The sequence below is a fragment of the Mytilus californianus genome, unplaced genomic scaffold, assembly GCF_021869535.1.
Source record: "Mytilus californianus isolate M0D057914Y unplaced genomic scaffold, xbMytCali1.0.p SCAF_2, whole genome shotgun sequence".
Lineage (NCBI taxonomy): Eukaryota > Metazoa > Mollusca > Bivalvia > Mytilida > Mytilidae > Mytilus > Mytilus californianus.
The window spans coordinates 46,170,432-46,185,664 of NW_026262668.1; the positions used below are offsets into that span (position 1 = coordinate 46,170,432).

General features: G+C 31.5%; 1 protein-coding gene across 1 annotated transcript; it reads left to right on the plus strand.

Annotated features, from left to right (window-relative positions):
* The first annotated feature begins 383 nt into the window (after window positions 1–383).
* Window positions 384–11,439, plus strand: LOC127729882 (perlwapin-like protein). The gene is made up of 4 exons (XM_052237819.1): window positions 384–515; window positions 4,830–4,932; window positions 9,990–10,058; window positions 11,186–11,439. Exons 1-4 carry the CDS (start codon window positions 450–452, stop codon window positions 11,326–11,328), a joined length of 381 nt encoding a protein of 126 aa, XP_052093779.1. The 5' UTR covers window positions 384–449; the 3' UTR covers window positions 11,329–11,439.
* Window positions 11,440–15,233: the final 3,794 nt, after the last annotated feature.

Here is a 15,233-nt window from a genome sequence, read left to right on the forward strand (position 1 = left end):
GATGAAGAGAAGTCATCACTCGTTTCCTTCTTTGTATATAAAAACATGGCACGTAAATTGAGTATTTCTACAATTTTGTGCATTAAATTCTAATTATGAATTTGCGGTAAATTTACACCAGTCTGATTAATTGTATAAATTCCTTTTTGTTGACAAATAATCGACATTTCACGTAACACTGGAAAACGTTTTAGATTACATTTAAAGCGAACAATAAATCGCATCATATGTCAAATTATGCGTGTGGCTTGTTTAAATTATTGATATTTCACATGTTGGTGACATTGTACATTATAACGGTTGTCGCATCTATACCGAATTATTAACGTAAGTATGCATAAGTAAATGTTAATTTTATCCGGGATTATATTTTAGGGGAAAAACATCCTTTTCAAGACAAGTATAAACGGCTGTTGCACTTCTATGTTATTTTAGACTTCAACATAGCGATGACAACAGTGGTACAAATGAACGTTTATTTCATCTTGTTTCTGGGATTTGTTGCTTTTATTGAGGTATTTTAAGTTATGATAGGTAAAATATCTTTCAGAATCGCATGCATTTTAATTCAATGACAGGAAATAGGAATTATAGACGTGTACAAGATACAAGATCACATGAAGAAGAAAAAAAGAAAAAGATAAGGTCAGACCAAACAGGAAAACAAAATTGTTTTTGTATTACGCTTTATTAGAAAATCGTAAACAATACATAATTGTAGTTCATTAATTAAAACAAAATCTAACGAATGCATTGAAAGTCCTGTTATTGAAAGACTCCAGGACTGTCATGGATCACAGCCTCCATACGATAGTAATATGTGGGTAGTACGAGGGCTGTCCTAATTTTTACTCATTTTCCATTTAAAACATTTTCTTTTTCTATGTTAAAATTTTGATTTCCATTTTCTTATATAAGTATACATGTTGTATGTGACTCACAGTTCATAATTCATTGTGATGTACATGGGCGGTGTCCGTTGTTATTCTGTGGTTTACATGTAGTAATGTACTATAATTATATTATTTATGTATGTATTTCTCTGTCCTGAGTGTTCTTGCGTTTTTTTGTATTGTATTCCTGTCACGTAATGTTGTTATTTTAGCGTTTTTTTTATACATTGCCATATAAGTGAGAGGTTTGGATAGCCATAAAATCAGGTGCAACCCACCATTTTTTCTGATGTCCTGTACCAAGTCAGGAATATGGCAGTTGTTTTCAAATAGTCCGTTTCTATGTATGTTGGAGTTTTGTTTTTGTAACAGTTCAGTGTTTATGTTGTTCCATTGTTTTCCTCTTATAGTTGATGTGTTTTCCTCGGTGACCCGGATTTGTTTCAGTTAAATCGATTGATGACTATTGAACAGCGGTATAGTATTATTGCCTTTATGTACTATCATAATGATTGAATTGAAGGAATATAAGTACACTTAATACATTTCGTGCGTCAAAACTGTAAGAATACAAACAATTTATAATATAAAAATATCGTCATGAATTCATTTTGTACATTGATTTATCATTCACATAGAGTAAATAACTTAAAGATTTACAGTAGCCTCATGACATTAAATCTACGTTAATTTCATATCTTACGTTGATTAGACGGTTCGTAACGTTATCGGATGGTGGCAATTCGTCGTCACGCAACTTATTTTCGAAAATATACACAAACGATGCGTTTTCACGGGGAGGAATACGTGAGGATAATATTAGAATACAAGAAAAACATATTACCATGCAAAACGATATGATACAACAAGTGCTTTATTTTCAAAAATTAAAACTGTGCTCTTCAAAAGTGTAGCAAATTGAAACTTTGTAAGAAATTAAGATCTGTCTAAATTTGTTTAATATGCAATTTGTGTCGGTTCAAAATCAGCTGTGTAAAATCACTAGAAAATATATTAGCGTTGATAAATATACCTCACAGTAAAATTGAATAAATCTTTTGACTAATAAATGATCAAGTAGAGTGAATTAAACCGGATATTTTCGTCCAAATCGGCAAGGCCGGTGAAAAGCCGCGACAAATTGTACACTCCGGTGAATAACCCGATTATTCACCGCCGGTGAGGCGGAATTGAATGCTAATACATTTTAGGTATAAAATAACAGCTACGGCTCTTTGAGTGAGGAGATATCCAAAATTGTCAGCCCTTCTAAGCCCTCGGGAAAATAACCCTTAGGAGGGATATCCCCCTTCTCACAGGGGGTCATAACTGTATAATATTCTAAGGCTAAATATGTCTTATATATATTGAAATATGTTCAACTGCCTATATTATAGACTACCAGTATAAATTGCTTTGTTGAGATTGACATTTTTCAAGTAAAACACTTTTACAAAATAATATATTTCCCCATTTGGAAGGGATTGTTGTATAACAAGTCTGCGGCTCTTGAGTTGAGTGTCATGACATATGGGCGATAACATCTTTGACATGAAAACAGTCATATAATAATCTGAAATTATTTAAAAGTTGAATGGTACGTTGTTTATAATATAACAAGGTATTTGAAGTCCAATGAAATAAAGAAAAGTTATGTTTAAAAAAATATGGAGGCTATCATGATTAAAAATAAGAAGAAAAAATTAGCATTTCGTATATGTACATGTAGAATTATTAATTCATCCATGCGTTAAGCCTTATTAATGATAATCAATAAAACAACTCTTTAATACTTGTACCTAACGTTTTATATTGGATCATTACTACACAAAATTCAGTTATAAACAGATTCAGGATTAGTTCTTTTAAGAATACATTTAAAGCGCAATACAGATTTCATACGCAGCCATTGGTATATATAGAAGTCTCATATTTGTCACGCCTAGGCCTGGGACTGAAAAATTTCTCTTTTAAATAATGTAAGATGCAATATGGCTTGTTGATTATCTGGAGTACCTTCTAAAGAAAATTAGAATTTTTCCGTATTTTACTGATTAGATTGATAGATGGATTAGTGTTTGGAAATCAACATTAGACTCTTATTCCCTTTGGTATCTTTCGACTCTCTTTAACATTGACATCAGCAATTGCAGGCGAGGTACAGTGTTCCGTCGAATTTTTTGGCTATTTTTATATATAATGTCTTATCTAATGATACCGCAAAAGCAAGAAAAAGGTGATCTATCCAAAAAAAAAGAGGTCTTAAATGTATCGGTTTGTCCATTAAGATTTCCGGAAACTTTCTTAAGGTTTATACATGTTTGTCCTTGCTTAACGATAAATTTTAGGACATGTGCTAGAACACGCTTAGATGACTTTGGACCATCATAGGACATACGTCCTAAGATGTCTTCAAGAGGTCTCCATCCTGTTAAAAAAACTCATCATAGATACCAGGATTGAAATTTACTATTTGCACAAGACGCGCGTTTCGTCTACAAAAGACTCATCAGTGACGCTCGAATAAAAAAAAGTTAAAAAGGTCAAATAAATTACGAAGTTGAAGAGCATTGAGGACCAAAAATTTCTAAAAGTTTTGCCAAATACAGATAGGGTAAACAAGCCTTAGTATTTCAAAATTTCAAAGTTTTGTAAGCAGTTAATTTTATTTAGTACAAGTTATTTTGAATATCGCAACGTCTGTTACCATTATAAAATGACTGTTTGCAATTATTATAAAGTTATTTTGAGAGACATACTTTGTAATAGAAAACAACAATATGATCAAGTACCTTAATATGAACTACCAATTACCTATGTATTTGTTAAACGCACATGATTTTATTCAGAAAGCTGTTAAAACCTACTTAAATCAAAATATAAAAGAAATAATTTTATGATTTTCCAGAACTTTCTTAAGGTATGTACATTTTTGTCCTTGCTTACCGACAAAATTTAGGACATGTGCTAGAACACGCTTAGATGTCTTTATGCCATCATAGGACATACGTTAGTCCTAAGATACCTTCAAGAGGAGACCTTACTATATATGATCAAGTACCTTAATACGAACTGCCAATTACCTATTATTTGTTTAAGGCACAGGATTTTTATCAGAAAGTTGTTAAAACCTACTTAAATTGAAATATAAAAGAGTTTTCTAAAAATGCTGAGAAACATTTTATATTTCAAAAAATAAGTGAGTAATCCAGCGCTGTTTACGACAATTTGATGCGTTTTTTTTGCGTGGTTTTGTAAACAGTAAACTTTGGCACCGATGGGTATCTTTACCAAAATGAAATAATTTGTATGAAAGACAATACATATTTTTGATTCCAATATAAGTTTGATTTGGTTAAAATGTTTTTCTAACTCATATCAATATGCCAAGATTTTTTCAAAATAACAATTTAGAGCTTTTAAAAGATAATCATTAAAATTGCATACACGGAGCTATGCTATTATTCTATTGAGAGTATTTTGTATTTTAGAAAAATGAACATTCTGCGGAATAAATTCAGTGTCAATTGGCCTTATCTCTATTCAAGATTATCTTTTATCAACGTTTCTTATTCTGTAGTTTTTGCGTTGAAGATTAAATTTTTGTCTTATAATCTGTTGGCCATTGCTCAAACATCTTTCCTTATACTTTTATTGTTTCTATTGCATCTTCTATTACTTGTCTTCTCATTTGTCTGAATATGTACTATTTAAAATAAAGTTACTTTTTCAAATATTGGGTAAAATACTACACTATCAATATATATTCTATTTGATCATAATCATCATCATCATCATCATCATCATCATCATCATCATCATCATCATCATCATCATCATCATCATCATCATCATCATCATCATCATCATCATCATCATCATCATCATCATAATCATTAGATGCAGCATCACTATGATTTATATTTTTTTTATTAGGTGAACTGTCAAAGCCTTGGCACTTGTCCTGAATTTGACATTAATACGATATGTGTTATCGATTTTGATTTCCATTGTGCTGACCAAAATCAATGCCCATCAGGTAATATTATATATTTCTGCTATTAATAAATTTGTGTATATGTTGTATTATTAGAAAAGACAAATTAATCGCAAAAATATCAAGGTTCTTGCTATGGGACAGGCACAGTGTTATGGCAAGATGTTGAATTACTTTTGTGATTACTCATTAAAAATTTCAGTAATCTTGATCAATGAAGAAAACGATGAATAGACACCCAGACAACATTGGTACGTTGGCACAACGTTGGCCCAACGTATCTACATGCATTGGCCCAACGTAGTTTTTAAACGTTGGCCCAATGTATAAGTGCAAAGTAGCCCTATGTTAGCCCAACGTGAGGGCTAAATGTTGGCACAACGTTGTAAGGTTTTATACAATACATTGGCCCAACGTTGGTCCAATAATGGAATAATACTTGCCGATGTTGAACAAACGTTGGGCCAACGTAGAAATACACACTGTTAACAAACGTTGGCATTCCGTTGGTTCAATCTATAAACTTTTCTATCCATTTGAAGGATACTAAAGTTCCTACCTGGCAACAACTGCATTAATTCAAAATTCCGAAAGTATTACTTTAAATTTTTAAAATGTTGCAATTATTGCGTTTTACAGATCCACTATACCATGTTGTGTCTTACATACTACCCGAAAATTTTGTATTTTGCCACTTTGTCTTCTGAACATGCATGAAATGTTTGCCAGTGGACGTTTCAGTAAACCAACAACCAATCAATCTCTCTCCAGGAATTGTACTTCTGAATTTTACCCATATTCGAATGAATTCAATCAGCAATGAGCATATTCATATTACCTATTTATCTTAAATAATGTAAATACAAAGGTATGATTAAATATAATTTATTATTAGCTAGACAACCAGCTAAGTTTAAAAAATTCTTTTTTGTATCTATACGTTGCTAAATCAGATCTAGAATGAAAATTATAAAGTCTATTCATGATAAATCATTTATCCCATTTGTATAATATCATTACAGTTTATGTTGCAATATCCAAACTCTGTATGAAGGCATTGATAATTCATTTTATACAGATATTTTTCTAGTTCTGTATTCCAACATGGTTTTTATTCACAAGAGTGTTCCTTTTGTTTTCTGCTTCACTTTGTTTTTTCACTATTTCTGGCTCCGTCTTATCAGTCAGGGGCGTTACTTTAACAAGTAAATTTTTTAGTTACTTATATAGGTAATTTTTGTTAATAAAAATTATAAAATTACTCAATAGAGTCATTTTAAATTTCAATAGAAGCATGGACTAAATGTAGTTGTTATGAATTTTTACATCATTTTATATCATAAAATTAAGAATTTATTAAATTTGAGAGGAGTATAGAGATAAAGGGTTACTTTAACAATAATGACAAAAATATTACTTGAATAAGTTATTTTATACATCTTTGAAAGAATTAGTAATAACACTTATTTAAGGAGCTTATGTAATTGTTTGGGTTACAAATTATAAATAACTTCAAGTCTTAATTTATTCACAAGTTTCTATCTATTTATATCTGTCTATCTTCAAGATTTTCAAGGAAAATGGTATTTTAATAGTCCCAAGAGACCAATCTTTGACATAGAAGCGTCGATATGAAAGATAAGTGCGTCAGAAAGGCAATTTGTGTTTCAGAAGGATTAGAATTAATATTTCATGGGCAAAAACGATATGACTGTGAAAATTTGTTAAAGCTAGTAAAATCTGTATAATTGGACACCTATAAAAATAATATTTAGAAAAGTTACTTATATAAGTAATATTTAAAATAGCCTTGTTTTCAACATTACTTGTATTGGTTATTTTAAAAGTTACTTGTTTAAGTAATGCCCCTGACTGCTTATGTTAAATCCTTTATCCAGTTTAGCAAATCTTCATAAAAGTTGTCACTGCCCCTGTAATAAAGTAATGAATAAATGAGTACTCAATGTATGTATATTTAGAATATATTAAATCCTCCTAAAAAATAAACAAAAATACAAAAAATACATTGTTTCCGGTGTCCTGGCACATTACAATAGTTAGAAAAAATACTCTTTTCCCTAGCCTATACAAGCCAAGGCAAAAGACATATTGCATGCTTTACCATAATAGTTAGACTTCACCTCGCTAGCTAGGTTAAGCAGGGCAATTGAGTGTAGAAATGGATACAGGAAACTTTGTCAAAAAACGTTCGAATTAAATAAATAAAACTAGTTGAAAAAAAACAAAACAAAGTCAAATCTAAATACACTAGCATTAACGGTAGTATTAAACATTTTATGCATATATATCTGTGAAATTCGAATCCGATGTAGCTTAAAGGATAGCTATTATGTTAACTTACTTAAAGTTATTCAATCTGGGCTATCAGATGGTAGAATGCATTTTTTTCTCATCTCCATTCCCATGCATTTTCTAGCCAGGATGTTGTCAATAATCCCTTTTATTCCTCGCTCTGTATTATTCCTTTTGATTTATTTTATCTTCTGCAGTACTCAAATACCTGACCTATAAATTCATATTAAAATGTAAAATTGTATATTAAAAAGAAAAGCTACTGCAAGTAATTCAGACAATAATCTTTATAGTCTTTTTCTTTTATAAATATCCTTATGTCATGTATGTGTGGTATAGTCTTTTTTTTTTTACATCCCCCTATTTTTTTTATATTTCAAGCGACAGCTTTTTTTGACTGATATTTACTCCTACAAACTATTTAAATATCGGTTTTGTTTTGCAAAAGTTTTGCCGAGGACAAAAAACTTAATATGGAAAAAACAACTGTTATACACATATGTAACCAGAAAATACAGTCGAGTCCGTATAATTATATATAAATAGCAACATTCTTGCAATGAATTTAATAAGATTAAGAAATAAATACTCTTTTGGATATCTAAAACACTGTTACATATGCAAGTTTGTATATGATCAGCTTTCACAAATATATCGTATAAGTTTGCATGCGATTTAGAAATAATAAAACTAACAAATTTATTTATATTTCTATGAAGTAGAAATCATTATACCACATTTCTGAAACATTACAGAACAAGGTACATCTTAAGACAGATTTTTTCCCATGAATAATGGTAATAAATGCAATCTTTATAGATTTCAAAAATAAAATATTGAAATATTGGAAATTTACAATGTTTGATGATACTAATGTTCAGTGGCAAATATTTAGACAAAATCTAGAATAATGTTTCGCCCGAAACGTATAAACTTCAAGATCAACATTATAAAATGATAGAAATTATATGTTTGAATTTTGAACAAGATCTCTCAGATTAAAAAAAAAATTATATTAGTCATTCATTTTCGTATATATATCAGAATTTTTAAAGTTACAACTAACATGTTTCTTTCTTTCTCTTTGAAACTCAGATGATATGATTTTCTCTTTTTGTTTTCTTCGTTTCACTGCTTTCTTACAAATGCACAACAGGAAATAACCACAAAAGTGACCATCCCAGTTGCACTCAGATTTCCTATAAACTTAATTACCATAGCAACTATCTTTGAAATGTGTCTAACATATGGTCAACCTTATCAGAATGTGCTTGATTAACAGACTGGCTGTATCAATTATCACTCTGTTTATAATTGCTAAATTATTATGTTTCACAAAGTTTAATAAAAAAAAGTTATTATAAATAATGATTGCAATAAATTTAAACTTTTAACCAGGCAATCTATGTTTACGATATACATGTTTTTATTACAGTAATGATATTCCAGTATAAATTTTACCTGGCTTATATATAGAGTATAAGATAGAATCGACGTTGGCCCAGCTTTGGCCCAACATAGAGTTGTAAATGTATTTTCAGTTGATGAACACTTTCGGTATAACATTAACTTTTCATAAAGCATGCAGCAATCGAAATTATCCAACTCCCAAGAGAAATAAAGCGTAAAATATTACATAATCAATTTTTATTTACAAAATTTCATATCGGCCCTATGTTGCTACTAACATCATACCAACGTTAGCCCGATTATAAATAACCAACATGAGATAATAATATGGATTTACAACAGCAGGCAAACGTTGGGCGAATGTTGTGCAGCTAACACAAACGAGCGACCAACGGACCGACAATTTGCCAACGTTGGGCCAATGTTGTGCAGCCAAAATAAACGTGCGACCAACGGACCGACAATTTGCCAAAGTTGGGCCAATGTTGTGCAGCCAACACCAACGGTCGACCAACGGACCGACAACTTTCCAACGTTGGCCCACTGTTAGTCTGTTGACTGGACAGTAGTCGATATATTAGGCATCTAAAAAACCCATTTAACTCAATAATATCCGTATGAAAGACAAACAAAATGCTGTTATGTGACAAAACAAATTGCATGCGAACAAAATACGTGACAACAAATACCGATGGTACCCTTGATGCAATAGCACGTGTTCTTTATGTCGTGCGGTCCACACTGTGTTGAATGGGGTATGTAAGAAAACTGAAGTCAGTGAAAAATATCTTGTCGATATTTGACATTTTTGTATAAGTTCTCGGTAAGATTTTACTTTCACGTAGATAAATGTAAGTTCAATTAGTCATATAAACTTAGTTCATGTATGGAAAAGCATTCTCAAAAAGTTATCATAGTGCAATAAACATGATAAGTACTTAAATTGAATTAAATGTCCTGAAAATCTTTCTCAAACAATTATCGCATCTTAAATTTATTAAGAACGTCCAAGAGAAGGTCGTTCCTCCAGGTTAGAGCTTTTAAATGTGTTTTAATTGATACATGTATATGTAATTCACACATGCACTATAAATTTGTATATTGTTAATATGTATATGTTCTCTGTAACATTTTGTTTATGAGAATAAAAGTATTCATTCATTCATTCATTACTTTGATTACGATCTATCTAACTAATGGACAAATCTGTATGTTTGATATCTGTATATGTGTAAGATATATGAATACATTACAAATTTTTAAACATAAAAAATAGCAAAAAAAGAAGCAAATTTGTTAATTTCCTACACATTTAGTCACAAACTGACAAAGATGTAAAAAATGTAATTTTCAACTTTTTTTTGGTTTTTTTGTAGGATATCGATGCTGTCCTTACGGTTGCAATATGCGATGTGTAGCAGTTACAGTTGATGGAAATCACTTAGGTTTGTTTCTTTAAAATCAACATAATTACATTTTCATTATAATCCGTTATTTTGGTTGACTGGCAACTATCGCTAGACACCTCAATATCTTGTTTTATTTCCGTATAAAATACAACAGCAATGACTTCATGTGCTGTCCGTGACAATGTTAAATAAATGCGTTGAAAATTAAACAGAAAGATTGATATAACTCCTAATTTCAAGGTTGTAGCATAACAATGTAAATGTAAGAATTAAATGCTTCTGTTATGAATTTTATAGGGTTGTCAAAACGTTGATCGTGCGCACATTTCTAATATGAAGCGCTGCGCTATTAATTTCTATTCAATGATTCTCGAGAACACAATGTTCCAAATTCACAAACCTAATACACTGGTTGAAGAGCTGATAAAAGCAAAACGGACAAAACGTAAAGGTAAGCCCGGATAAGGAATCAGACTTTTACGTATTTTTCACTACTTGAAAAATATGATCTTTTCTATAATTTCTAAAATACCTGTAACACAATTCCATTATATACCTCATCAATGCATGCACATTTGTAATTGAATAAACGACCAAAAGTATTTTCAAATGTTTTTCTAATTTGGTTTTTAGTTTCTCTAAATTTTTATTTTATCATAATAATCTTTTATTCTCTTTCAAATAGAATGACTCAGGATTTATTTGTTTGCATTCAAGAGGAGTCGATAGCTGCATTCAATTTTTGCTAATAAAGTCAAAGATCAAAGATATAGTTTCTCTTTTTTAATATTTTTAGTTCTGATGTTTATTCACATGTTTCATCTTGTACAACTGTAATAGATCATGACTTAAAATAACCCACAAAATTATAACCAGAATCATTGTACGGTATTAATTTCTTATAATCCAGATAAAAATGTATGTTATCAATGCTGACAATCAGACATCAGAAGATTGGTCTGTCAAAAGAAATATTGGAAATTGTAAAGAAGAGTTTTGTAGTTTCAAACAACAGAAACGCCATGGAAATATTCATAACTGCAGTCTTTTAAATGTAGCAAAACTCAGGCAGTTCAATCTTGTTTCATGATAAATGTCAATCATTGATTTCGTTTGTTTCAATGTAACTTTAGGTCTCATATGTTACTTGGTATATTTTGCAGGGTCTTGCAGAAGTGCCTCTGGTGCACGAGGAAAAACATGTACGGTGGATAGAAGTTGTGAGGGACATGAAAAGTGTTGTGATGGAAGATGCCAAACAGTCAGAACACAAATTGTTAAGGTCCTTTATCCTGTCGAAAATTAGTTCGAATTGATTGGTTTCATGAAACTAATACCATTAGGAAATATCTTTATAAAATTAAATTATACTTCTTTTATGAAATATAAAAGCTTCAGTAAAGTTTGTTTTATTGCATATACAGTCTTATGTTTTTATAAATAATTTTAGTACAAAATCAAATGATACACATTATGTTTATATTTCAAAAACGTATTCCTTGTCTATTATGCTCGAAAACAAATATTAGGAAGACCAAAGTTGTAGACTTGTTCCCTGTCTTGTCTTTATTTGTTGTTTCTAACAAAGATGATATGTCAATGTTAACTTGGGTGGCCTAAATACCAATATATTGTAGGGGTTGAGAATCAACGCAACGTAAGTACCATGTAAAAAATAAAAATAACAAAAAACCCGAACTCCAAGGAAAATTCGAAACAAAAAGTCCCTTTTCAAATGGCAAAATCAAACATATTCTTATGTAGAAAGTGGTGAATTAAATCTGGTTTTATAGCTAGCTAAACCTCGAACTTGTATGACAGTCGCATGAAATTCCGTTAATGGACAACTATGTGTGAGCAAAACAAACAGACATAATAGGTAAAAATGTCAAAAATTGTGGTACAGCAGTCAACATTGTGTTATAGTCTTAAGAAAAAACATATAGACACTTTATAAACGAAGCACATAAGCAAAAATGAAAGATAAAAATACAAAAAATGGCCATAGCACAATAGCACAATACCGGGATATATAAATACCAAGATACAATGTAAATACAAAACAAAATGTAATATCAATTTCAGTCCTCGCAACTGTTGTTGACACAAAAAAGACGTTTTATTATTCTTATGCAGCAGACTTTATCCAACGACTCCTAAAAAAAATGAAAAATACTCATATATTTCTTTTATTTCATGTTCCGCACTACAAAAATGTCTTATCACTTAAAGAGAGGCAAAAGATACCAATGGGACATTCAAACTCATAAGTCGAATATAAACTGACAACACCAAGACTAAAAAAGAAAAAGACCAACTGACAAACAATAGTACACAAAACACAGCATAGGCAACTAAAGACTGAGCAACAGGAACCCCACCAAAAACTGGGGGTGATCGCAGGTGCTCCGGAAAGGTAAGCAGATCCTGGTCTAAATGATGCACCCGTCGTGTTGCTCATGTTGGTACAAACCCGGTAATAAGTCTAATTCGGTAGGTAACATTCGGGGAAAAGGGGACGGGATTGTAGTTACGACATTTGGAACATATCCGCTGTAATCTGTGAAACGGATATTCCATAACGGTCAATCAACTCGTGATGGCGTCCGTAAAATTTACGAAGGGATGATTTCAACTCCACCACTTGGAACTCTTGGTTTAATAGCTTCCTTGTGAGCAGCAACCCTCTATCAAGGAAAGCATGATAGAAAATACAAGCCCTGGAATATCGTATCAATTGGGAGATATATACTCCGTATGCATGCGCTGCTGGAATGTTGCTACATAGAAATGGAAAGTTCACAATTGGGAAGCTGAAATCATCTCTATTGTCGTAAAGTTTTGTTTTCAACCGAACCTCAGTCTCTACCTTGTCTTGATATAAATTTATTTGCACTTGAAAAGAGTGGCAACAGATACCATAGGGACAGTTGAAAATAAACTTACAACGCCATGGCAAAAAAAAGGACCACAAGACAAACAACAGTATACAAAACGTAATATAGAACACTAACGACTAAACAACACGTGACTGGGGGTGATCTCAGCTGCTCCGAAAGGATTATCAGATCTTTCTTTACATGTGGCACCCGTCATTTTGCTTATATAAGTACAAACCCGGTTGTAAGTTTAATTCGGTATGTCACATTCGGTGAAAAGGATAACGGAATTGTTATAACGACGATTGGAACATATCCGTCAATATCTGTTAAACAGATATTCCATAACGGTCAACATGAGCAGTAACCCTCTATCAAGGAAATCTTTAATTAAATTCTTAAAAACTCATATAGCTATAAAGGAGAACCAGTTCTTCATCCTTAATGCCAAATTTCGGATATTGCCATAAGTTGAAAATAAACTGACAACGCAATGGCAATAAAAAAAGACCAAATGACAAACAATAGTATATAAAACATAGCATAGAAAACAATAAACTGAGCAAAACGAACCCCATCACAAACTGGGAGGTGATACATTTTGTTCACTGATACCCTTTACATGTCTACCAAAAGTCCTTGAAGACACGCTGTTACAATCACAATATATAAAACATAGGCTTAGCAAATCCTGATGAATACTGTAGGAAATGGGAACTTGTTTCAAACCATCAGGATTTCTGTATAGAATCTTTTAAATCTACATGTTATAAAGTCTACTAGTGTTTGAAACTCGTTTATAATGTCAGACTGTAGATTTTGTAGGGAAAGGATGAATATGTTATCGATGAAAATTCAAAATAACGGGATCATTATGTTTGGAAATTGCTTGCATTCTATTTACAACATATTCTGCCTGATTTCATTCATCCTCAACAAAAATACGTTAAATTGCCAAATTGATCACTATTTTCATTTGTTTACCACACCACTCTCCCCCACAATAAACCACACACACACACACACACACACACACACACACACACAACCTAATTCTTAAACTGTATTCTGTCTTGGTGATTGCCAGACTATGGTGTACTTAATCTTAATATTCTGGTTTCACAATCGGACGGATAAATTTTTAAACGACTATATCTAGGAATAAAAATACTTGTCAATTACAAGTAAATCTTGTCTTCTTTTAACATTTCTGTCAAAAACGACAATTATATTCTTCTTTTCTTTTGATTTTTTCCATTTATTTGGTTCCAAAACCTTACAAGTCCTCTAAAAACAATGGTGTATCGCTGTATCTATTCTCACCAACAGTAAAAGAGGGACATCTAAAATATAAGGACATGGTGTCAGTTATGGCATGGTATTGGTTGCCAAAATTTGATATTTTTCATTTAAATGCAATATTTCTTATTTAATTGGTATATTTTTTCATTTAAATGCAATATTTTTTTATTTGAATGGTATAATTTTTCATTCAAATGGTATAATTTTTCATTCAAATGGTATAATTTTTCATTCAAATGGTATAATTTTCGTTCAAATGCAATAGTTTTTATTCAATTGGTATGGAATGTCATTTGCATGCAATATTTTTTATTCAATTGGTATAGTAGTTTTTTTTATTTATATGCAATAATTGCATTATGGGAAATTCTTTGGCGTCATAAGGTCAAATTTGCAACAACGTTTGTGATTGGTCGGTAATTGTTTGGATTTCTCCCCTTTCTTTCTAAACTTGAGTGACCAAGAATTAAAAAACGCGTCAGAATATCGCCCCTCTAACTAAATTTTAGCGTTCGTGCGAGTTCGTGCGCACTGGCTGTTAATGCCAATAATGGCCAGGACAAGCAAAACATGCGAGTGACAAGTAATAATAATTAACTTGACACACAACTTGTTCATGGATAGAAACAGATGCCTGCGTGCATGGCAAAAACACCTCCAATGAAAACCTTTTTTGAAGAAACTCTCCTACAGTCTACACATTGAAATAAAAAAAAATACATAGCTAGCCCCCCTCCCCCTTCTAAGTCCAGATACATGTAATCATGGCGTTCTTTAGTATATCATTTTTTACTTTTCTTGATCCTCAGAGACGTTGCAGGAAGGCACACATGAAAAAAGAATGAAAAGTATCCAGGACGTTACAATTATTTGGACTTAGCCCCCTCTTTTTTACTACATGTAGAAAAAAAATCACATAATTACGACAGCAGAACCAGAAACCCACAAGTAGAGACATAAGCTGTTATACTCCGGAACTAATTCTTTAATAAAGACAATTCAGGATAAATTGGAACCAGTTACTAACCCA